Genomic DNA, 25,358 nt, shown 5'->3' on the forward strand with positions numbered 1-25,358 from the left:
AAACGTCCTAGAAAGTGACACATATGGTTGATTAACCCTTGGGTGGCTGTGTGTCTGCAAAGAGTTGTACAGGAGGGTGAGGGGGGAGCGCACACTCACGCGCCATTACACAATGATAAATCCTTTTTAGCGTTACGCAAACATGGCATTTTCGCGTAACCATGACCAGTGACGTCAGCAAGTAACACGGGGTAAATTCAGAGCTGCGCAGTATCTGCAGTTCGCGTTAGCGCAGCGCTACAGGTTTCCGTGCGATGTTGCACACGTTTCAGTGCATCTTTCTGGCCTAAGAACGGTTTCCAATGAAGATGACATCAAAATACCCCGGCCTGCTTCGCCCCCACCCTTCGAATCATCAGCACCTTCCAGCGGAATGGCTGGCAAGACTGGAACACTAGCAGCAATCAGTGCCCATTGTTAGTTGTACATTCATGAGAAAGGCTTAAACTTCTGACTTCTGCAGACGAAACTTCATAATGCAGACAATGACATATTACTCTGAGCAGAGCTGCATATAGGGTTCAAGAACTGCTGTGTGTTCGCGGAATACAAGTTATTTAAAGTGACCCCGCGCACAGGAGGTCCGGGGTGTGCAGCGATGTAAAACAGATTACATACAAGCAGGTCATGCAATGACCCGTCAGTCCACGGGAGGGATTGAAGGAGGTGGGGGCGTTGGGAAGGAGCGAGTGGGGGGCGAGGGAGCGTTTATGAAGCCCCTCATTCCCGATCCTTTTTTAAATCCCACACTTGGCTGTCAGCAGCGCCTCTTTCTCGGCCCCCTGCAGGGCTGTCAGCTAGAAAGGGAAAGCCGAGGAGCAAGGCGCTTGACAGCGCAGACCACCGCAGGGATGGAAGCCCGGTGGAGGGGGTGAGGGGGGATTTGAGGGGCGGGGGCAAAGGAGGAGCCAGAAGCGTAGCAATGACATCATTGGGCCTGGTGCAAGGAAAATAGCACCAATTATCGGGGTTAAATGGTCCCAGGGCTCTGGGACCGGTGCCACTGCACCGGCTGCACCAATAGAAGCCGCGCCTCTAGGCTCCACGTTTCTGCTTTCCGTTTGAGTGCACTGAAGAGGTGACATAAGGAAACTCAGCAGCTTGTGCTCTCTACCTCCTGAGATGTGTAAATCAGTAGGTGCAACTCAGCTCTTCATCCTACTGAAGTCAGCAAAAAGCATCCCTGAGCAAGAGAGCTCACATTAGTTTTTAAGATGAATTCTCCACACAAGGACTAAGAAGCAGTCTGGTTTGCGCAGACGCTATACAGGGTTAACATTAATAAAATGAAGGGTTAAAATTAATAAAATTAAAAAAGACCAGGCCCTTACAATGACAGTCCTGGCACGAGCATCGCCCACGGAAGCACGGTTCATGCACGACTTTTGTTTCTGTCGTGAGAAACGAAATGTGACCTACTCGTGAGGCTCGCAGCAGAGGAAGCTCGTTTTAGCCGCATATTTATATAATCTTTATTAACGCGGCTCTCCTTTCAAAGAGGCGGCGGCACCTTTGTATCTGGTAATATTACCCCCCTGTGTTTACCGTGCCCAGAGCAGGGCGCCAAGAGAGGAAATCTCCGCTGTAAACAAACATCCCCTTGCATTGTTCGAGGGCATTGTGCGTGAAAGTGTCACGAGAACTATCCGCGCTTTGATCCGCAGCCACTAAAGCTCAGCGGGCTACTGCACCTGCTGCTGCATTCCGTGTGCGATCTACCTGTCCCTGCGTCTAAACTCTGGCGCAGCCTTTCATCTTTCAGTGGTTGATGAGAGTATGGCTAGTGGGCTGCGAAATGGCAATGTGCTTCGACGCAACAGACGCTAATTAAAACACAATCAATTAGCCAAGGCTCGTGTCGTCAACAACTAGCGCTAAAGCAACGAAAACCTCGTCTCTTCTCCAAGCTGTTCCCGGCAGAGGGAAGAAGATACAAGCTTGCTTTGCAAACCAACAACATTGTGATTGTGTAAATGTGTGCTGGCAGTTTAGCTGCTCCACAGCACAGCGCACGTTTGCAAGCGGCGCGTGACACATTAGCACGCCTTCTGCATTTGAATTTGTGTACTTTCAATAATGCGCCAGCGCACCCCGTTTCAACTACTTCCGAGCGCTTTATGCCAGTTGACAAAGCCGAGTTAATTATTCAACTTAGATATCCGCAGCACTAAGCTCTCCGAATTCTGTAAAGTCAAGTGCAAAGAAAGTGATAATAGTTTGCACAGGATCACACGGGTTGTTCAAGTGGGCGAATTAGGATCCGAGGCAATGTGGACTTGCACCGATGTCGAGCACTTTTCATCTGAAACACAACTGTCTCTCAACTGTCTCTGAAAACACAGACTGGCATCCTAACCGATGCCCGACGACACAAGAGTAAGTGTGTAAAAAGAACGATTTTGATGAAAATCCTGTTAATTTAGCGCCTAGACAGACGCATCGGTGCGGTACAGACCATACACAGATAGAGTGCACGTACAAACTTTCGGGGGTACATTTTGGGGTGAGTGGAAGCAGTGCACTATGACTCAGAGATCATCATGTATGTATAGAGATCAGCTGGTGGCAGGAACAGAGAGAGAGCACACAGTGGGACAGCAGGATGCGCCGGGAAAGGATGCTTGGCGGAGTGAAATACGTGTAGTTTTAAGGAAATGTTCTCCCAGACGTCTCCGGACTGTCAGTCAGTGCGCAAATAATTACATCTTAGATCACTTACAAGGCTGCACAACAAATATTGATTTTGTTCCAGTAAAAAATGAGGACAAAATGAACGTTTCCAGCTCGTTTCACAACACGACTAATAAAATGTTCATTAAACGCAGACTTACCCAAAAGGACTAAAAACAGAAAGTAGCCCAGCTCTCTCATGGCGCCCATTCGGAACAATCCGCTCGTTTTCCGTGAAAGAGGCCGAGTGTGCAAGAGTGAGCTCAAGTGCCCTGGTGGTGATTTCACCTTTTTGGGATGGTTGTGTTAAGAAGCCCGGGTCCTCACAGGCAGCATCCCTTCAGCATCCCGGACAAGGTGCAGGCAGACAGGGGGTCTCACACGCCCCCAGCACTCCTTCCACAAACTTTCCACCAGTCCCAGGGGGTGGAGGCAGGTGGTGGAGAGGGGGAGCCGCTATCCCGCCCTGGGAGGTCGGTGAGAGTTGAAATCCAGTGCCTCCCTGTAAATCATGTCTTGTGAGCCCCTGGGCTGGGAGTCCGGGGTCTTCCTCTGTGTGTCTAGTCTTAGGGGGTAGCCGCTGCTGATGCCGGAGTGCTGTGTGGGTGCGGGGGACCCCTTGCCTCCGGACCGTCCTCCTCTCCGCAGCACCGGCTGCTCTGGCTGGGTCTAGCCGCGCCGTGCGTGAGCCTGGGTGCAGTACCGCCGGCCGCCGCCGGGAGAGGGGGGCGCAGCGGCTCTTAAAGAGGCTGGGGCTGCAGCCGGACATGTTGTGGGGTCTCTTTATGGTGGCCTCACGCGCTGCATTATATCCCTTTAAGGCATCCGGCGGACCACCAAGGAAGCGTGTACCCCCTGTTGCGACAGGGCATCTGTGCACAGACGTCGAGGGAAGTGTGTGGAGCGCTTTAGAAGTGTAAGGAGTGCTATCCATCGCTTATAATGTGATTATTAAATAATTCTACAGCCCTACTAATGAAACTAAACAGCAGCACTCGTTATTATTGTTTTTATTATTATTTTATTATTTCTACTAACAGGTCGATTTATAACGAATTAATAATAAAAGCAACAATAACGCTACTAATAATTAAATAAACGTATTACATTTTTTTATTCAACTGCACACCGAACTCCCAGCTCTGATTTGGGGTACGGTTAATCAATCACTATAAAATAATTTAAATACAGTATTATGAACAGTGACAGCAACACGGACTCCACGTGGCTCACGCCAGGAACCGGTCGGAGTTGTTGCTCGACTCGGTGGATTCACACACACGTGTTAGTCCACCTGCCAAAGGTATGTCAGTGTTTTGTGGTTCATTGACCCTGACTCACAAAAACAGAGGAACTACAGCCGTTACTTGACGGTAATCCCGTTACACAGAGCTCTCCTCCTTTAGCCGTCATTATGCTAATGAGTTTGAGTACCACCTTGAACCGAGGCAGCCTGTTTGTACCCACATTTTAAAAAGACCTTTGAGCCCCCTACTTGCCTCCCCCTCTGGAGCATGTCTCCGCCCCGCCTGTTTGTAGTCTCCACGCACAGTGATGCAGGGGGGGAAGCAAGACGAAGAATTGCCACTTCCGCGTCACAGTCCTTATGTAAATGAGGATGACTCCGAAGCAAGGTACGGACCAATCCTTTTAAGTACTCACTGACAGCCATTGATGCGTCACCAATACTTTGCAGGAGTCGTCGCGAGATAGAGCCATATATGTCGATTCACCAAAATACTAGGGGTAGCGGACGTGACATCACAACCCATTTCACCTTAATGACATCACAGGTAGTGACATCGTGTTACATTTGATACTGAATCTTACCAGGAAGTGATGCCACATCCCCTTAAACAACACAGAAGCCATCACAATAATTAACGCCGTCGAAGTACCACATTAGCTGCATGATAGCAACACTCAAATCTCTTTTTTAGATTCCAACTACATTAGAGTGCAGGAAGGATCTTTGAAAGTGGTGAGGCCTGAATCAATACCTGCTTTAAATTGTAGCAAGTGAACAGGTAAACCAGACCTCTTCTAAAGAGACTGGGGGCAGGGTAGGATTCTCCCCTGAGAAACAGTAGAAATAAATAGCGTCAAATAGTACATTTTAAACCATGATTTTTATATAAAATTTTCTAAAAAGCTAGCAGCTCTGAAGGGGCACTCTTTGAATAGTCAAGACCCTTTATGGCGTGCCAGGCCAATTAAACCTGATGCTTCCCTGGACTTGGTCTCATTTTTAGGTCTCGCCTGACCCAGCGCATTCGCTGATCTGGCGAGACTTATTGAGAGGGCTCCAAAAAGTGCTACCAGGCCAGCCTAGAGCTACAATGCATGTGCGCGGGCGCGCGCGCCGCGCTTGACCGCGATTACTTTCACTTTGATGTTTGATCGCGATCGCAATCTCTTTCGCGGCCGCATGGCCGCTTTGCATAGCCAATAGGTCCCGATTTTGGGACCTTAGAAGTATTTAGTTATGCAACTGTTGCATGGCTAAACACTTATAAGGTCCCAAAGGGAAGACCTATTGGCTATGCCAATGCTTGTTTTCAAAATGTGCCCCCTACGCAATAATTGCATACACTATGCCAGTTCCAGAAATTTGCCACTAAAGCCATCCATATACCGAGGGTGGTCCTCAAGTAAAAATTTACCTCTCTAGTGTGTTAGGTCCAGCATTTTATCTTTGCTGCCCCCCCTCTTACCGGCCACAACTGCCCTCCATTATGCCAAGAACTATCTCCAATGTGCCGGCACTAGCATTTTACCATGGGTGCCCCCCCACGCCAAGAAATTCTTTGAGTATTCCGGCGCTAGCATTTTACCCATAAGTACTCCAAGTGCCAGTATGAAAGTACCAGTATTTTGCGAAGGGTACCCATTATACCAAGAAGTACCTCTGGCATATTAACACCAGCCTTTTTCCAACCATATCCCCTGCCAAGAATTACCTGCAGTAAGCCAGCACTAACCATGTGCAATGGATGGAGCAAGGGCTCGTATAAAAGAGACGTGCTCGGATGCAACCCTCTCATGTAACTCATAACACTCTATTAATAAAGTATTGTGTAAATTAACATGCACCTCATTACATTTTTAGCAAGATGAAGCTTGCATATGTGTTTTACTAACAAGTAACCCGAGTGAGACTTAAAATGGTTGCTAACGCGGGAAACTGTACTGCGTATGCGTCAACTGCATCTACGCAATATGACGGTCTTTTGCTTGGAGGGAATTTTTTGCAGCTGCGCATAAGCATCTAATATGGCCGCTTGAAAGCTCACATGCTAAGCATCTGCTTTGCTGAAACTAAAACATGCTATGTACTAAATGCTAATGTGGGGAGAGAGCTATTATAAGTAAATGGGGTTAGAGTAGAGATAGGTGGTATACAGTGAAATCATTTTATTTTGAATTTAATAAGTTTTCTTTTGACCTCTCTACTAATTCGTCTTTGGGACTCCGAGAGATGCTAATGGTTGTACAGCACTTGACTCCTCACGCATGCCCAGTACAACAAGCCGGGAAACCATGATGGTGTACTTGAATCTCGTCCAAGGCCACATTCGCAACATGTCCTGGGAACCTGATGGACATCCTGAAATTTGAACAAGAATAAAGCCACATGTATACAAATTGTTGATAAAGATGTGATGTGGGAAGGAAATAAAGCTTGCGAAAATAAATTAATGGGCTGAAACATTGAACAAAGAACAAAAGAAATTTATTAAACTTAGCATGGGGTGATGATCATCCCCACTTGCCTGTCCAATCAGAATTAGGGCTTCCATGAAACTGAAACATTGAGGGGTGGTACATGCCATTAGAAAGGTATAAGTGAGGTAGTTTAGTTAGTTAGTTATGCTCGTGTTGCTGAGATGCTGAGAGACCGGGATGCTGTCCGAGAACTGAATAAATGCTGAAGAAGAATCGATTTCCAGACTTAGAATTTGAGCCAATTAAATAGATGAAGATTGTGGAAGAATCGAGGAGGAAGATAGTGTCAGAGAGGGGTGCGACGCATGCGTCGTATCTAGAAGACGTCATCTATCCTGTCCTGAAAACCTGTCCTGAAGTCTTTGTCACCTGATCTTTTCCAGGGGACCCTCCCAGCTCCTTGGCCAAGGGGTTGGTTTCCACACCGTCCTAGGTAACTATCATTATGTGTAGTGTGTCATTGTGCTGCTCTCTCTCTATCTTCTCCTTTCTGAAGTACCGTCATTGTGAAATATCAATTTAATATAGGTGACAGAGTAAAGAATGAATTGACTTTTCTTCCCTGGAGACACGGCGTTTGTACTGTATTCTTGTTTGGTTCACATGAATTAACTAGGTAAACATTTAAAACTTCTCCCGAGTCTGTGGTTATTTCAGAGTGGTAAGGAATATAAATAACCCTGATGTCATTTCACCATCAACTGGTTCCAACTATTAGGTCCATTGACCAGCGGAAAGAACATTTTGATCAGTGAAGATTAGTTACATTTTGACAGGTAACTAATCTCATAAATATTATAAAATTGACCCCAGCGGTATTTACTAGCCTATGTGATAGTGTGTGTTTATGGGCCCAGGTGAGTATGTGGTGTTGGAGTACCTGAGGTTAATAACCTGCTGGATCAATTTTCTGGTAGCAGAGCTATGGTTTATATTGACTAGTATGGTGGTTAGTGGCTATGGATTTATGTTTGAACAAACCCGTTTGTGTTATGTTTTATGTTCTCTGGAAATTCCCGGGAAGTGAATAGCGGGTGGCGAATGGAAGCCACACTGCAGTGAGGTTACTCGTCTGTTGGAATAACACTGAGAAGCTATGCAGGGCTGACAGTGTTAAATTAGGGACTATTTTTCTGTGTAAGAGTGAGGGTAATTGATAGCAGGGAGTTCACTGGTGAAACATTGGTCTTATATCACCTTGAAAGGGTAACACTGAAGGAGTAACAGGTTCGTCTGAGCTTGAGTGAAGGGTAAACGGAAGGTTTTACTCGCAGCGTGTCGAGAGTAAGCGGAAGGTCTTACTCGTAGCAAAAGAAACCAACTGTTCTTTGGTTATAGAGGAACAGACAGAGTAGCAAATGTTTTTCCGTTGTTATTAATGAAATTTTGATGCAAGGTTGTAAGAAAATAAGTTTTCGTGTTACCTTGTGAAGGGAGGGTCAGTTGCAGGAGTTACATCACAGAGAGCCGCACTGGGATTGGCTGAAACAGCGGGTGTGTGACTGACGCGAATTTGTAAAGGAGGAGTCTGTAGTGAGGAGTGATACTGACGTCACAGAAAGGCCGCGCTAGTATTGGGCAGACGAATAGTGTGAGCCTGAGTTGGATTGGCCAAAAAGAATAAAAGCCACGCTGGGATTGGTCGAAACTCGGAGTGTAAGTAAGAATCTAATTGGTTGTCAAAAATAGAAGCCCTATTAATATTTGACAGAGGAGTTTGTATGTGGGAGTACGATCCGACATTAACAGGGAATCACTCAGATAGGAGATATTTAGGATTTGTAAGAGACGAATAAAATGTCGTTTATGCAGAAAATTAAAAATTATTTAAAAAAAGATAAACCCATTAAGACTAGAGAGGGAATTCTTATCACTCCACCGAAGACACCTGCCTCCTGTATGATGATGGAAAGAGGCTACCATACCTGTGTGTGGTTAGAAAATTGGATAGAATACACTAAAACTGATGGAGTGTTAGCTTTCCCAGAAAATGGTACGTTCAATGGGAGAATTCTTCATAATTTAAGATTGCGGATGAATGAATTAGAGCCTCGACCTAGATTAACACAAAATGAGGCATTAGAAGAAAGGGAAACTGAGGCATTTGAGCACGACAGATCCAGAAGTAGTAGGAGTTATAGGGGATTTTTCCCAAGACAAATACTTGATTCACGAGAGAGCCAGATGAAACAATGGAGACAAGCAATGATTACGGAAGGACTGTATCCTGTATTAATGGCTGAAGAACAGTCAGGGAGCAAGTGTACAGACAAAACTAAGCATTTGACAAGGACAGGTTATGGGGAATCAGAAGATGAGTTTATGGAGGACATCCTAACGAAAAGTCCTCCACCATATCAGGAAGGACCAAGTATAACTACCCCGAGTGCTCCTGTTTTAGGAAAACCTTTAGTTCCACATGTGATACATGATTCAATGAATGGAAGGGTACTTCATGAAAAGGAAAGAGAAACAATACATAAAAATAGAGAAGAATTAATACAGAAAATAACCCTATTGCATACAGACCCTGAAGCATTGAATATTCCAGTGACTATAGGTCCAGTTGTTCCATTGTATGGGGATAAAGCAAACAGTCCCAACCCACCAGTCATGACGACTCCTACCATTGAACTTAGAAAGGAAAATATAATAATTGATGATCAAGCCAGTGAGTGTGATTCGGTAATTTCACTAATGGATGTACCGATAAGAGGACACATAAATGACACCCGAGAAGAGTTACACCTAGTTGTTCAAAAGAGATACGTTTAGAAACATCTACAGGAACCAAAAGTGCCACAATAGTGTCCCTGGAAGAATTAGAGAGATGGGCACAGGGAATGGATAAAACAAAACAATCAATGAAGATTTTAGATATTTACAAACTGAAAGTATAGTTAGAAGAAATGATAGCTGGAAATGTGGGATAAGATAGATTAAATGCTTACAGTGAGGAAGAATTATTGTTCATTTGTAGAAGTATCACTAGAAACACGAAGATATTTCATGAAAAATTGACAGATCTTGGCTCTGAAATGGGGACTGAAATAGGGAAATCAAAGGTACTACAGAAGCCATATAGAGCAGAATTTACTGAGAAAGATTTGGAGAATATGAATGTGTCCGGAAGAAAATTACAGATTAAGGAATTAATGACCATATTACCAAAAATGGGGAGATTTAGATAAATGGAAAGCTTGTGGATGAGGAAAAAAGAAGAAGCACAGGCAAATCGAACAACATCTGAATTCTTATTGAAAGAATCTGGAAAGGTAGAAAGATTGTGTCCAATGAGAGAAGTTCCAGGAGGAGGATATGTACATGTTCCTTGGACTCGACAAGATATTTTGTCATTTACTAATGATTTCCCCAAATTAAGAGAAAAAGCCGTTGAATGGTACCAGCAGGTTGAAAGGTTTGTGAAGGTTTTAAAGGTTTTGTTGAAGGGTTTGGATGATCTATTTGACATAGTGGTGCCTGTTGATTTACGGACAGAATGTAAGTTCACAGTTGATTGGCCTAGTGAAGAATACCCGAGAGATGAGAAAACAGGGGCCCCTTCAGAGGAGGTAATGAAGAAATATCACCAGGTGATCACTTTCTTGAAAGGGAAAATACCACCAAAAGAAACAGATTGGGTAAAAATAGATAGAACAACACAGGAAATAAATGAGACTGTACATGCCTATTATGAGCGCCTGTTACAAGCAGTATAGCGGATTTGAGAATATCGGAGACAAGGGCATGGGACATTTTGTATATCGTTTTGTGTCTGGTTTAAGACCAGAAATCTCCCAGATGATTCACCAGGACATGTTCTGCTGTTGTGTGTCGATTTAGATACCGTATATAGGTTTGCCGATTTATGTCCTTATATAGGCACAATTCACATTGGCAATATTTAGGCATAGAAACTCTACCCTTATTTAGGCAGTATCCATGCTAACCAAATACAGGCATGGCCACCTACATGCGTTCATCTACGTCACAATGAGTTATTGGAAAACCAGACTCTTAAGCCTTTAGGACTTCCCCTTGCTTGGATATTTATTTCTCCAAGAAACTCATTTATTATTCATGAACATCTATTCCTTAGGGGTTCATTCATGACCTTCCTCTGCCAGACTTTTACTTCAATACTGGCATTCCTAAACACCTTCAAGGTATAAATATACCTTCACTTACCATGGCAAACCATGGTTCGGCTATCTACTTGCACGACGCGGCTCGCCATGGCAAGTTCGGAAGGAAGTCAAGTCCCCGCCTGACGCACTGACCAGATGCTGTCATCCTCTTCGCAGAGAATCCAGCTCCAGTGCTTCTGACTCCGCTTGTGGGGTGTTAGAGATCGAGACTCGGAAAGAGATTCCAACCTCACTCATTCTAAGGTATGGAGTGGACTAGAACCTAGAGGGGCTTTTGGCACATCTTGGCAACTATAGCTAAACTAGACTATAGACAAACAGCACCTACTTCTTACCTCATACTACACTTAGGTTAGGTGCGCTGGGGTAGAACTAGCTAGAAGCATCAGATGAGTATTAACATTTTAGCCTGTGTTATTTATGTATGTATTTTTATGAATATCTGTCATAGCTATAAACCATGCTATTGCAGTATTATTTCATCTTACTCCTAACGCTGTACATATTTTACTTCACATTCTGCCATACGATTGTAGCGGTTCATATCTATTGCATGAGAAATAAGACTGTGCAATAAACCCTTTTAATTAAAACGCACGTCTATCTATTTCTGTGTAACTCTGTAGAAACGAAGCATGCACGATTGACTGAGTGGAACTGTTATCTATTGTTTCCACGATTCTGAGATTGTTCCGATTCTAAGGGAAACAAAGTTGTCATGTTTATGTGGTTGTCAGAAACTAATTCCTTCTTGTTTATTCGAGAAGTTTCTAGTGACCTCTGAGTTAGCTGGCACACACAAGTAATTAAGTTTAATGTACTCGATAGAGACATACTGACCTCAGTCCTATGTCAAAACTATAGTGTATATTATTCCAATGTGCAGGGCCTATCAGGAATATAGGAACTACACTACACTGCTGGCAGGCAAAACCTATTGATGAAATTTTAAAATATGCCAAGTATTGCAGAGATGATATTGATAATAGACGTAAAAAAATTGGAAGAAAAGGTGATGTGGGCACAAGTAAAATTGGCAGAACATCAAGAAAAACAAATAAATAGTCAGAATGCTGATCAAATGAAAGGACAGAGTGATAATGATAACAATGGGGGAAAACCTAGGGGACCAATGAGTAGAGAGGAAGCAAAGAAGAAATTTCCTTGTCACGGGTGCGAAAAATTGGGGCATTGGAAGAATGAGTGTAAAAATATTCAGAATAATAACAGCCCAAATCAAAATTTAAATCTACAGACGCACAATGAGGTGATAATGAGTCAACCGCAGCAGGTTGTAAATCCACATAGTCAGTTGCCACCTGCCCCTATGCCAAATTTTGTGAGCAGAGCAAAGTACAGTGCGGACACCGGATTTGATGTAGAAAGTGGTAAGAAAATGCTTGTCACTTCACAGTTTCTTTTGCAGGACAGTCACCTTTTTGGAGAAGATCAATGACGGTGCCTGAGAGGGGGGAAGAGGAGTTCGTACTTGGCACATCCTTACCGGTAGATCAGTCAGGTCCATATATTGATGGGAAGGTAGAAGGAAAAGATATTACCTTTTTGTTGGAGACTGGTGCTATCCGTTCTACTGTGAGAACAGCAGATATTCAAAACTTACCCCTCTCGGGAGAAGCCATCCAAGTAGTAGGCGTTACAAATAAACAGATTAGAACCCCAATCACAAAACCCATGGAGGTGCGCATTGGTAATTTCAGAGAGATGCACAAATTTGTAGTGTGCGATTCTAGTCCAGTAAATTTGCTAGGAAGAGACTTATTGTGCAAAAATGAATTGCACAATTTTTTGCACACTGGATGGTGTTGCAATTCAGACCCCTGATGAAGACGGTGTCTATATAATAATGCTGGCAAAACAAGGTACAGAAATGGACGGGATGTATGAAATAATGACAAAAGATGATTTACCAGTTGAACTGAAAACCACGGTGAATCCAGAAGTGTGGGATTTCACTGGAAAGGAAGTACGGTTAATTACAAATGTAGACCCAGTGAAGGTGACTATAAAGGAAGGTGTTGTTTACCCAAATACTAGGCAATACAAAATGAGCCCCGAAGTTAAAGTAGGTATTTTAAAAGAAATAATGAGCTGTCCTTGTAATTTACCTATAATTGGCATTAAGAAACCTAGCGGAAAATACAGAATAGTTCAAGATTTACGAAAAATTTATAAAATTGTTGTGCCTTGTTGTCCCGTAGTGCCAAATCCTGCAGTGATTCTGTATAAAATACCATGGAATGCAGGATTCGTTACTGTGGTTGATTTATGTCGAGCATTCTTTTCTATTCCTTTACACCCAGATAGCCAATAACTTTTTTCGTTTAAGTTTGAGGACCGTATTTTAGTCTGGAATCGAGTTCCTCAAGGGTACACAGAAAGTCCATCAATATACAATCAAATTTTGAAGAAGTGTTTAGAAACTTTAGTGATGCCCAGAAAATCAGTTCTAGTCCAGTACATTGATGACTTGTTAATAGCTTCAAAGTCGCGAGATGATTGTGTTACTGATTCAATTACCTTGTTAAACCATTTGGCGGATGGGGGACACAAAGTATTTCCAGAAAAATTACAGTTTTGTGGAACTGGAGTCAAATATTTAGGACACCAAATAGAAAGAGGAGTGAGTAAAGTGACCCCTGAAAGAATAAAATTAATAAAGCAAATGCAGTTACCACAAACTCAGAGAGAAATAAGGATGTTTCTTGGCGCAGTGGGATATTGTAGGCAGTGGATTGTAGGTTTTCTCTTTGTTAGCCAAACCCCTAATACAAATGACACGTAAGCGGGCAAAGGACCCAGTAGTTTGGGATGATAAAAGCATAAAAGCTTTTGTGAAATTAAGAAATTGTTTGTGAGAAGCTCTAGCTCTAGGTATGCCAGATTATACAAAAGAATTTGCACTATTTTGTTGTGAAAGAGAAAATTGTGCCCATTCAGTGTTAACCCAACAACATGGTTTGATGAGACGTCCAGGAGCATATTTTTCTGCTACCTTGGACCCTGTAGCGTCAGTATTACCTGGTTGTTTAAAAGCAGTAGCTACTACTTGCACGAGTCTAGAACAAAGTGAGTCCATTGTAATGGGACATCCAGTAAAAGTGTGCGTTCCACATTCAGTCAAGATTCTTCTAACAAGAACTCGAACGCAGTACCTTACCCCAAGTCGATTGACTAAGTACGAAATAATCATTTTAGGAGCAGAAAACGTGACTGCGGTCAGGTGTACTATACTTAACCCAGCTACTTTATTACCAGATGCACATGGGGAGGAAGTGAGAGATGAAGTTGAGCATGGCTGTTTGGACGTTACTGAATTATGCACCAAGCCCCGTCCAGACATACAAGAAGAGCCCCTGAAAGAAACTGAGCATGAGCTATTTGTAGATGGCTCGTGCATGAGATATGAGGACGGAGGATTAAGTGCTGCTTATGATGTATGCACATTGGCTAGAATAGTCGAAGCATCCTATTTACCAGGAGTCAAGTCTGCCCAAGAAGCTGATTTGATAGCTTCAATTAAAGCGTGTAAAATTGGGAACAATTGGAAAGTAACCATCTACACTGATAGCCAGTATGGTTATGGGGTTGTGCATGACTTTGGCCAGCTCTGGATGCAGAGGAGTTTCATGACTTCTTCAGCATCCCCAATTAAAAATGGAAAATTTGTGAAAGAACTGTTGGAAGCAATACAATTGCCAAAAGAAAATGGCGGTGGTCCCATGTGCTGCTCATCAGTCAGGAGATGACTATGTAGTAGCTGGTAATAGATATGCTGACCAAGTTGCCCAGTGCTGTGCCAGGAATAAAATTGCACTAAACAGGAAAATTGAAACAAGTGGAATCAAATGCCAACTTATGCTACTCTCAGGAATAGAAACATGGGAGGAAGTAAGACAACTGCAGGATGAAGTGGAAGTGAGTGAAAAGGAGGAGTGGATAAAAGTAGGATGCCAGAGGAGAACAGAGGATGATGTATGGATTTATCTAGATGGTAGGCCAGTAATGCCAGCTTTTTTACTTTCACAAATGGCCAGAATGTATCATGGAGACACACATGTAGGCAGGGATGCCATGATCAGGCTCTTTAGACAAGATTGGTATAATCCGAAGTTTAGGGCTGTCGCAGAGAGCCTTTGCCAGCAATGTTTAACTTGTCAACAAATAAATCCAGGCAGGAAAACGGTGGTCAGTTGGGGAAGAATTGGAAAAGCAGAAGGACCATTCGTAAGGTTGCAGGTGGATTTCATACAATTACCACCCTGCAGGGGATTGAAGTATGTCCTTGTTATTGTTTGTTTGTTTTCCCGGTGGGTGGAGGCATACCCAACTAGAAAGAATGACAGCATAACAGTTGCCAAACTGCTGTTAAGGGAGCTAATTCCACGATTTGGTTTCCCAGTAACTTTGGAATCAGATAGAGGATCTCATTTTAATAATGAAATAATTTGATTAATCTGTGAAGCATTTAAAATTGAGCAAAAACTGCACTGTGCTTATCGCCCAGAGTTTTCTGGAGTGGTGGAACAAATGAATGGCACAATCAAAACAAGACTGGCAAAGTTGTGTGCATTCACTTCACTGGAATAGCCAGATGCATTACCTCTTGTTCTGATGGGACTCAGAAGTATTCCTGACAGAAACACAGGATTTAGTCCCCATGAAATTCTCATGGGAAGAACAATAAGACAAGCATTTATACCTGGACACAAACTGTTGAATATAACTGATGATCTGGTATTAGACTATTGTAAAGGATTGGCTGACCTAGTGCATTCTGTCTCTCATCAGGTCGGAGAAGATGCAGTATCCAGGCAGCCGAATCAAGCACATGATCTGAATCACGGAGACTGGGTGGTGGTGAAGAATCACACCCGTGAGTCGTGCCTAGCACCCAGGTGGGATAAGCCGCATCAGGTTATACTGGTCACAACAACAGCAGTGAAATGTGCAGGTATACCTAACTGGATCCATGCCAGTCATACCAAAAGAGTTCCAGCTCCTGACGAAGAGGGACCTCAACTAACTCCTGCAGTTGAGGCCGCTGAAGGTTGTGCAGCTGAAGGATCTAGAATAACAAATCCTGAAGTAGCTGATCAGGATCAACCGAGCACAAGTCAGGAAGACTGGATACCAGTGGTTGACATACCTGAAGTGATTATTAAAACAAGAAGCAGAACAAAGCTAGAAAGGCAGAAAACTAGTGAGGATCAGTCAGGGGTAGAAGAACTAGCTCAGGAAAGGGTGAATTAAACTGTTGGAGACCCTGAGCAAGACCAGACAAGGAGAGAAAAATATACTCAGACAGAGGTGAATCAAAACATTCACGAATCTGAAGAGGGACAGTCAGGATTAGAAGAACACATTCAGGCTGCACAAACACAAAGTGCAGTAAGACCTGAGCAGGACCAGTTAGGACCAGAAGAACAAGTTCAGGAAGAAGAACAAGTCAAAATTAGAGCTGAACAGAATCAGATAGAGGAAGAAGAACACGTTCAGGCAGATGATGTCACAAAAGTAAGCCCTGAACAAGGACAGATAGAGAGGGACTCTGAAGACGAAGATAATCAAATTGTGCCACAACATAGCGAAAATAAAAGAATACTTGAAAGAGACGAGGAAAGTAAAAGTGTAGTACAAGCCAAAAAGGTCAGAGAAGGTGGTAATTGGCCAGGTGGTTTTAAAAGATTAAAATATCACTTAAAACAATAAGGGAAGAACCTGAACAAGTAAATGAAATCTCTAGTCTGTCTGGGGAATTGATTTCAAAACCCCGGCGAAGGAGTCAAAGACTGCGAATTTTGAACAATAACTTCAAATATCCTGATTGGACCTTTGTAATTTTTGAAGACTTTGAAAATCTAGATTTGAATGAAGTGAAGAAGAATTAATTGTTAAACAGATTGATGAGGGAGAAGTGAGACCTCCTTGAAGATCAACTAAACAAAAGGCATAAAATAGAGCAAAGAAAAGAAGAGAAATCTTCTTAAACTAAAATGGCTGATGAATGGGTTACTGGAAGACCAAAACGAAATTGTATAAAGAAATGTTGTAGAATATGTATATGTAGCATAATTTTAGTACTCATATTTTGGTTAATATTAACAATAGCCATCCCTTATTTGATGGTAACAGAAAAGAAAAATAACACAGACACTAATGGAAAGGTAGATAACACAAAAGGAAATATAATAGAATCAGAAGCACCAGATGAGGTAGACTTACATCACACTGTGACAAATAATGACATTGCTTTAAATGTATTCACAAAGTTATTAGTTCAGTATGTAGACACTATGGAGGTTAGTAATTGTTATGTATGTATGAAGTTATCAGCATCAGTAGCAGAAGGTGTCTCATATCACCATTTACCGTTAACATATGATATTTCATGTAGTATTTTATCAAGCTTATTTTACAGGACAGGAAAGTTACAGTATTACTATTCTAACGTAGATGTGATTGTTTCAGGGGTTCCTATTCGTAAGAGTATGAATCCAGTTCTTAGTACTAAAGATGCACAGTTTATGGGTGAATATTTCTTAACTATGAAGACAATAGATATAGCAGAAGCACACAAAAACAACCTAACATGCTCATTGCACGAAGAAGAAAATATATTTTTGAATTTAGTGGAGGAAAGGAGACAGGACTTCCAAAGAAAGGCTTCTGAAGAGAAAACTCAGATTCTTCAATGGGCTGAGAAAGAGGGAATTTATACGGCTGACAAGACTCATGCTGCGACGTCCCTAGATTTTGAGAAGAAAGAGAAGATCTGCCTCCATAGATTAAAGACTGATTATAACAATATATTTATTGGTTCCAGTGAATGCGAACATAACTTTTTGGTAATTGGAGGATGGGGACTAAAAAGGGGAACAGATCCAGTATTTCCTGGAGTCTATTATGTGTGTGGGAATAAAGCTTATTTTAATCTGCCTGCACAATGGTATGGGAGTTACTATTTTGGAATAGTATCCCCTAAAGTCTATCATGTAAAAAGAATCACTGGAAGCAATGAAAACACAAACAAACACAACAGGTAAGAAAAGAGCTAGTTTTTCAGAAACAGTAGGTGACATATTTAGTGCATTGATACCTTCAGTAGGAGTAATTCCAAATTCATGTAAGATTTGTCAGTTATCTACGGTGGTTGATCGTCTATCGACTGATACTGCTGGAGGATTCTTGATGATCAATACGGAAATGGTTGCAATTAGATCAATGGTTTTGCAAAATCGCCTTGCTCTTGATATATTATTGGCAAAAGAGGGTGGAGTCTGTAAAATGCTGCAAGCGCAACATTGTTGCAGTTACATTCCTCGTAAAAGTGTTGAAATCGGAAGGGTACATTAAAAATATTTCAAAACTGGAAGAAGATTTGAAACCACTGGAAGTTGATAGTGTATGGAAGAAATTAACAAATAGTCTTACTTCAATAGGGACTTGGTTTACTAATATAGGCAAAGGTCTTATAGGTCAAATAATATTACCTATACTTGGAATAATAATAATAGTCTTAGCAATAATGACATGGCACAAATGTTGCAGAAAAAGAAAGAGATATGAAGTAAGTGAAAAAGGAAAGATAAGAAAGTATGAAGAAATTCAATTAGAAGAAATGAAAGATCAGCTATACAAAAAGATGAAAAACTTAAAACCTAAAAATGAAGAAGTAACTGAAAAGACTGGCAAGGGAACTGAGATATGCTAAAGTTGGCATCTGGTTTGTTGATGGGTAAATGTGTGATGGCACAAATATCATCAGAGAGCGGATTGATGGAACAAGGGCTCGTATAAAAGAGACTTGCTCGGATGCAATCCTCTCATGTAACACATAACACTGTATTAATAAAGTATTGTGTAAATTAGCATGCACCTCATTACATTTTTAGCAAGATGAAGCTTGCATATGTGTTTTACTAACAAGTAACCCGAGTGAGACTTAAAATGGCTGCTAACGCGGGAAACTGTACTGTACATGCGTCAACTGCATCTACGCAGTATGACGGTCTTTTGCTTGGAGGGAATTTTTTGCAGCTGCGCATAAGCATCTAATATGGCCGCTTGAAAGCTCACATGCTAAGCATCTGCTTTCCTGAAACTAAAACATGCTACGTACTAAATGCTAATGTGGGGAGAGCTATTATAAGTAAATGGGGTTAGAGTAGGGATAGGTGGTATACAGTGAAATCATTTTATTTTGAATTTAATATGTTTTCTTTTGACCTCTCTACTAGTTCGTATTTGGGCCTCCGAGAGATGCTAATTGTAGAGCACTTGACTCCTCACGCATGCCCAGTAACAACAAGCCGGGAAACCATGATGGTGTACTTGAATCTCGTCCAAGGTCACATTCGCAACGTGTCCTGGGAACCTGATGGACATCCTGAAATGTGAACAAGAATAAAGCCACATGTATACACATTTTTGATAAAGATGTGAATGCGGGTGGGAAATAAAGCTTGGGAAAATAAATTAATGGGCTGAAACATTGAACAAAGAACTAAAGAAAATTATTAAACTTAGCATGGTGTGATGATCATCCCCCTTGCCTGTCCAATCAGAATTAGAGCTTCCACGAAACTGAAACATTGAGGGGTGGTACATGCCATTAGAAAGGTATAATTGATGTAGTTTAGTTAGTTAGTTATGCTTGTGTTGCTGAGATGCTGAGAGACCGGGATGCTGTCCGAGAACTAAATAAATGCTGAAGAAGAATCAATTTCCAGACTTAGAATTTGAGCCAATTAAATAGAAGAAGATCACAGAAGAATCGAGGAGGCACATAATAGAAGAAGATCGCGGAAGAATCGAGGAGGAAGATAGTGTCAGAGAGGGGTGCGACGCAGGCGTTGTATCTGGAAGAGATCATCTATCCTGTCTTGAATCCTGTCCTGAAAACCTGTCCTGAAGTCTTTGTCACCTGATCTTTTCCAAGGGACCCTCCCAGCTCCTTGGCATAGAGTTTGGTTTCCACACCATCCTAGGTAACTATAATTCTGTGTAGTATGTCATTGTGCTGCTCTCTCTATATCTTCTCCTTTCTGAGTTACCGTCATTGTGAAATATCAATTTAATATAGGTAACAGAGTAAAGAATGATTTGACTTTTCTTTCCTGGAGATACGGAGTTTGTACTGTATTCTTGTTTGGCTCACATGAATTAACTAGATAAACATTTAAAACTTCTCACGAGTCTGTGGTTATTTCAGAGTAGTAAGGAATATAAATAACCCTGATGTCATTTCACCATCAGCTGGTTCCAACTATTAGGTCCATTGACCAGAGGAAAGAACTTTTTGATCAGTGAAGATTAGTTAAATTTTGACAGGCAACTAATCTCATAAATATTATAAAATTGACACCAGTCATATTTACTAACCTATGTGATAGTGTGTGTGTTTATGGGCCCAGGTGAGTATATGGTGTTGGTGTACCTGAGGTTGGTAACCCGCTGGATCACAATGGATGTCCCATAAGCTGAGTCAAACCTATAGTGTGTCACTGCAAGTACTTTGTTACAGCTACCTGTGATGCTAAGAATTTCCTCCAGAATGCCAACACCAGTATTTCATTAGTGCCCTTCTAAGTCAAGTTTTGCCTTCGACATGCCACGACCAAAGGCCGACTTGTAAGCATAACACCACATTTCCACTCACACTCACTCCATTAACTTGCTCAATCATTTTCACTCACTCACACTCTCTCTTTCATTCTCACTCTCTTGCACTCCCTTACGGACATGCTCACCCATTATCACTTACTCTCACTCTTTTTTACTTTGACTTAACACTCACTAGCAACTCCTCAAACTCTCAATCCATTAGTCTCATTCTCTTAATCTCATTCACTATACCTTTCTAATTGTTATTCATTGGTTCACTCTCACTCTCACTCACATTCACTCTTACTCATTCATACGATCTCACTCACTGTCACTTACATTCTAAAACTTCCATTCTTATTCATTCTCGCTAATTCGCGTGTACTCTTTTGCTAGCATTCAATCAATAAATCAGTGGTTTGTAGAGCATGGCTGCTCACCCTTAAGGGTCTCAAGGTGCTGAGGGGCGTGGGGGCTGCTGATCCATCTCGGTGTGGAGGTTCAGTCGCAGAGCCAGGTCTTAAGGTCCTTCCTGAACTGTGTCAACAACGGGATTGCCTGAGGTGGAGGGGCAGGGTGTTCCGGGTCTTGGGAGCAAGGTAGGAAAAGGATCTTCCTCTGGTTCTGAACTTGTGGATCCGTGAGACTGAGGCCAGGATGAGTTGGGCAGAGCTGAGTTGTCTGGTGGGTGTGTGGAAGGCAAGGCGGTGGTTCAAACATTCTGGTTCTGCACCGTGGAGAGCTTTGTAGGCATGTGTGAGGAGCTTGAATGTGATTGTCTTGTTGATAGGGAACTAGTGGAGTTGTCGGAGGTGTTGTGTCATGTGGTTACGACAGGGGATGTCGAGGACCAGTCTGGCTGCAGCGTTTTGGCCGTTCTGTAGTTTACTGAGCCGTTTCCGGGTGACGCCGGCGTAGAGTGCATTGCTGTAGTCAAGACTGCTGGTGACGAGTGCGTGGGTGACCTCCTTTCTGTATTCTGTGGGGAGGCATCTGAAAGTCTTTCAAAGTAGGCGGAGCATGTGAAAACAGGATGAGGATACTGCGTTGATTTGGTGGTTCATTGAGAGCGAGGAGTTCAGTATGATGCAAAAGTTGCATGCATGGTCCAGTGTGGTGGGCTCCTAGCGCAGTGGGCCGTTAGGAGTCATCCCAGGCTGAGGGGGTAGGTCGCAGGATGATTACTTTGGTTTTGTCTGAGTTGAGCTTGAGGCAGCTGTCTTGCATCCAGGTAGCGACTGCCTTTATTCCGCCGTGAAAGTTGGCTCTGGCGGTTTTGGTTTTTTTGGCAAGGGAGATGATCAGCTGGGTGTCGGCGGCGTAGGAAACGATGTTGAATCTGTGGTTCTGACGATGGCTGTGAGGGGGGCCAGGTAGATGTTGAAGAGGGTGAGGCTCAGAGAGCAGCCATGGAGTACTGCACAGCTGATCTCTGTAGATTCTGAGAGGAACGGGGGCCATCTGACTCACTGTGGATGGTCGGTCAGGAAGGAGTGGGTCCAGTTCAGTGCCTTGGTGCGGATGCTGGTGTCATGGAGTCTCGTAATTAGGGTGCCGTTGGAGACGGTGTCGAATGCAGCCATTAGGATGAGGGCTGTGGTTTCCCCATGGTCAAGGAGAAAGCAGATTTTGTTGGTAGCGGCGAGGAGTGACTCATTCTCACTAACGTCTTTACTCTCTCTCACTCACTTTCATGTACATACACTCCCACACAAACACAAGCCCTCATCCATATGCACACAACCTACATTTAAAAGTATTGTTTTTTCTTACCTCAGCTACCAGTGAAGGTCCCGTTCCAGCTCCTGGGGCTCCATGTTTTTTTTTATTACACTAATGCTGAATAATGGTCTATTATTTTTCACTAATATTAGAATAAACAAATAGTTAGAAAACTAGAATGATGAGCCCTGAGCTGTCCCTGTGTTTTTGGCACCAATGTTGCCACCCTTGATGCCAGGAGTTGCACAGGCAGTGCTAGGGAGCATAAGGGATAAGCCAGGGGTCATAGCTGCGACCTCTGACATCCATTAAATGACATCTATGCAGAGAGGAGCCCCCTGCGGCTCCAGTGTCCCCCACACTAGTGCTTGTACTTCTATCTCCCTATAAATACTAGACCTTCACAGAATACCGCAATGCCTAACCACAGCGCCCTATTTATTTAGAGCCCAGGCAAGAAATTCTTGGTTTCTGCCTCACCTACCCTCTACCACAAAGTGAAACAGCATCCTAAATTGGCAGCTGCACATTTTAAAACCCAAACAGCTTTTGTGTACAATTCCACTGTGTTACATGCATGCCCACAGTTGTGACCATCCTAACAATCTTAACATGCATGCATTTTCAACACAGAATCCTGACTGTAGTAATTTAAACCCATACGCACTGTTTCAGCAATCCCACCCTCCCAAAAATCTAATCAAATGTGTCAGTATGACATATAATTGGGGCTTGGACTGCATCCTTTTTAGGTTTCGCCTGCACAGCTCTTGAGCTAAGCTTGCAAAGTCTTTTGTATTTAAACAAAACAATAATCTTAAAACGGGCTTACAGCCCGCTCTTACTTTCCATTTGTTCCTAGGATTGTCTCTCTTTTTCCTTGTTTTCTGTTGGTTGCAGCATGGTATTTCCTGTTGTGTTCATCTTTCTATTTGTGTGTTTTCTTATCAGTGGAGCTTGGACCAGGTCCTTCCTTTGAACTTTATTTCTGCCCTTTATAGCACTACTTTTTTCTTTGTTCTCAAGAATTGTTGGCACCGCATGTTATTTGTGTAGCTCTGCCTTTGAACTTTTCCTCCTTTTTTTGAAGTCCTTGTTTTACTTTTGCCCCTACACTCCATTTGAGTGCATGTGTTAGTATAGCGCAAAGTCCACCAAAGGTATCAATGCGCTTTACATTTGGAGTGCATTACAGCCTCCCACCGAGACTTGAACCCAGTTCCCCAGCTTCAAAGTCTTCAATGTTGGTGCTCTAGCTGTCACACCATATCCTTTTTTGTTCTCTTCATTGCCCTGTTCTGCTTTCTCCCTCCTACCCCCGCACCTTCCTCGCGGTCCACTCTTAACCGTCTCCTTTGAACACAGGAAAAAAAGAATAGTGTTTGTTCATATCTGCGCAGCGTGCCCTGTTGATTAATAATATAGCCAGTAACTGATTTCTCCTTGTTAATGATTGTCTAGCCTTTAGGGTTAACGCACACAGACTACTGAAAAAGATCCACCGCAGATTACCACATGCACTTCTCCCTCACTTCTCTTATTTCCTGCTTCATCTCATCTCTCTTCTTCATCTCCATCATGTCAAGTCTATTATTCTGCGATGAAGGCAGCCAGCTGCCTGAGCCCCCCTTTTAATGCTGCTGTATACGCAATATATTTTTTTATCATACTTCACACACACTCATAAAAACTTAAAGCCATGGAAAACTGGACTGAGGAGAGACAGACACAGCCACCTTTGCTCTGATATAAATGGATGACATCCTATTGCATAATTAGAAGTTGTCACAAAAGGGAAAGCACCTGAGTACAGCACACAAGGCAGCACCTCACATCCACATGGTGTCTGCCACAAAGTTAGCCTGAGGAGTTTCTATGTCGAAGCCTCCCAGACAGCACAGCTGTCGGGTTGTGAAAAGGCTTCTTGGGGACATTCTGAAAGTTTCACTGGAAATGCATTCACCCTTTTTCTTATCATTGGCTTTGTGGTTTGCAGCTCACATTTTCTTGCTTTCTTTTTGCTGGCTTTATTTGTTTTAGTCTGTCCAGTATGTATTTGTCGATTTAAATAAACTTTATTCGACAATTAAGTCATGAAAGTATCATACATTGGCCAGCTACATACACATGCTAAAACATAAGTTAAGACAATACATAACATATTTCCATAGACACATGATTTTCGGACTTACACCTGTACTAAACATCAATTTAAATAAACAACGATGATATCTAGTGAAACAGTTAATAAAGAAAAAACTTCCTAGTTTAATTTGAATTAAACAGATAAATCCGAAATTAAAAGATGTAAGATACATTATACATGACTTCAAACAAGCGCTACTAAATTGGCACTTTTGATATTTGTCTGTCTGGAACGTATTATCCAGGCCCACTTTATGTACTTTGCCATTGCAATTGCAATTAGTGGGCTTGGATCAGAACACAAGATTCTTAATGCCTCTACATGTCTTCGGGTGCCTAAGAGGCGACAGACAGGTAATACCCATTTTTTCCGTGGGAGCTCATAAAGGGGACAAAAGAAAACAAAATGGCTCAAAGATTCGATCTTGTCCCTACATTTTGGACATTTGTCCGAGGACCCTTTTGACCATTTAGAGGTAAATGAGGTAATAGGGAGAGTGCCTATCCTAAACTGAAAATAAAGTTTGCGATCAGTTGGTGTTTCTATCAAATCCCAATAACGTTCCTGACTGGGATGAGCCTTGATCTCCAGGTATCTAGCTGTTAGCTGGGAAGTACACCCCTTTGCAGCAGATTCCATGGCAATAAATTCCCAGTACTTGGTTTTGACAATTTCCTTTGAGGGAAAAACAGCATTTAGGGGATCATCCCAAAGGTCGTTCCAACCCAATCTGTAGAGTAACACCTTAATGGACCTCAACCAGTCTATTCTATGGAAGTGATCTTTCTCCATTATTTCTTTTAGGCCCAGCGCATAATGCTTTAGCTCCTCAGTTGACCAGATCCTACGCCAATAAAGCAATGGTCGCAAATTGGCAGTGTCTTGTATGGTTTTCAGACCTAGGTCCCAGAAAAGGGGTAACAAAGGAGTACTTTGCGGTACGCCAACGACTTTCCTTATAAACTCGCTCTCCATGGCGTTCAATCGTTTTGGGTTACTACCATATCCCCATAGCTCAGAACCATATAAGGATGAGCTACGTACCTTCATCGTATAGACCTCAAGGAGTGGGGCTATTGGCTGGGTCTGCGAGGTTTTGAATCTTTTTAGAAGGAAACCTGTCTGCTGTTTAAACTTCAAAATAGAAGAGTCTATTTGGCTTTTCCAGTACATATTCTTCTGTAATGTTACTCCCAAATAGGTGAAAGCATCCACCTGTTCCAGGGGGGAGCCATTCATTACAATTACGCTACTGAAGGGTTTATACGATCTACACGGGTTCGGGCCATTCAAAACCATAAACTTGGTCTTGGAGACGTTAA

The 25,358-nt window shown here is 42.6% G+C and overlaps 1 protein-coding gene across 1 annotated transcript in view; it reads right to left on the reverse strand.

Moving 5' to 3' along the window:
- Positions 1–3,349, reverse strand: part of GFRA4 (GDNF family receptor alpha 4) — a 722,713-nt gene extending 719,364 nt beyond the window's left edge. The window contains exon 1 of the mRNA XM_085642694.1: positions 2,832–3,349. Coding sequence (XP_085498820.1) covers positions 2,832–2,880 — 49 coding nt within the window. The 5' untranslated portion in view covers positions 2,881–3,349. The remainder of the gene's footprint in view (positions 1–2,831) is intronic.
- Positions 3,350–25,358: the final 22,009 nt, after the last annotated feature.

The sequence above is a fragment of the Triturus cristatus genome, chromosome 2_2, assembly GCF_964204655.1.
Source record: "Triturus cristatus chromosome 2_2, aTriCri1.1, whole genome shotgun sequence".
NCBI classification, from domain to species: Eukaryota; Metazoa; Chordata; class Amphibia; order Caudata; family Salamandridae; genus Triturus; species Triturus cristatus.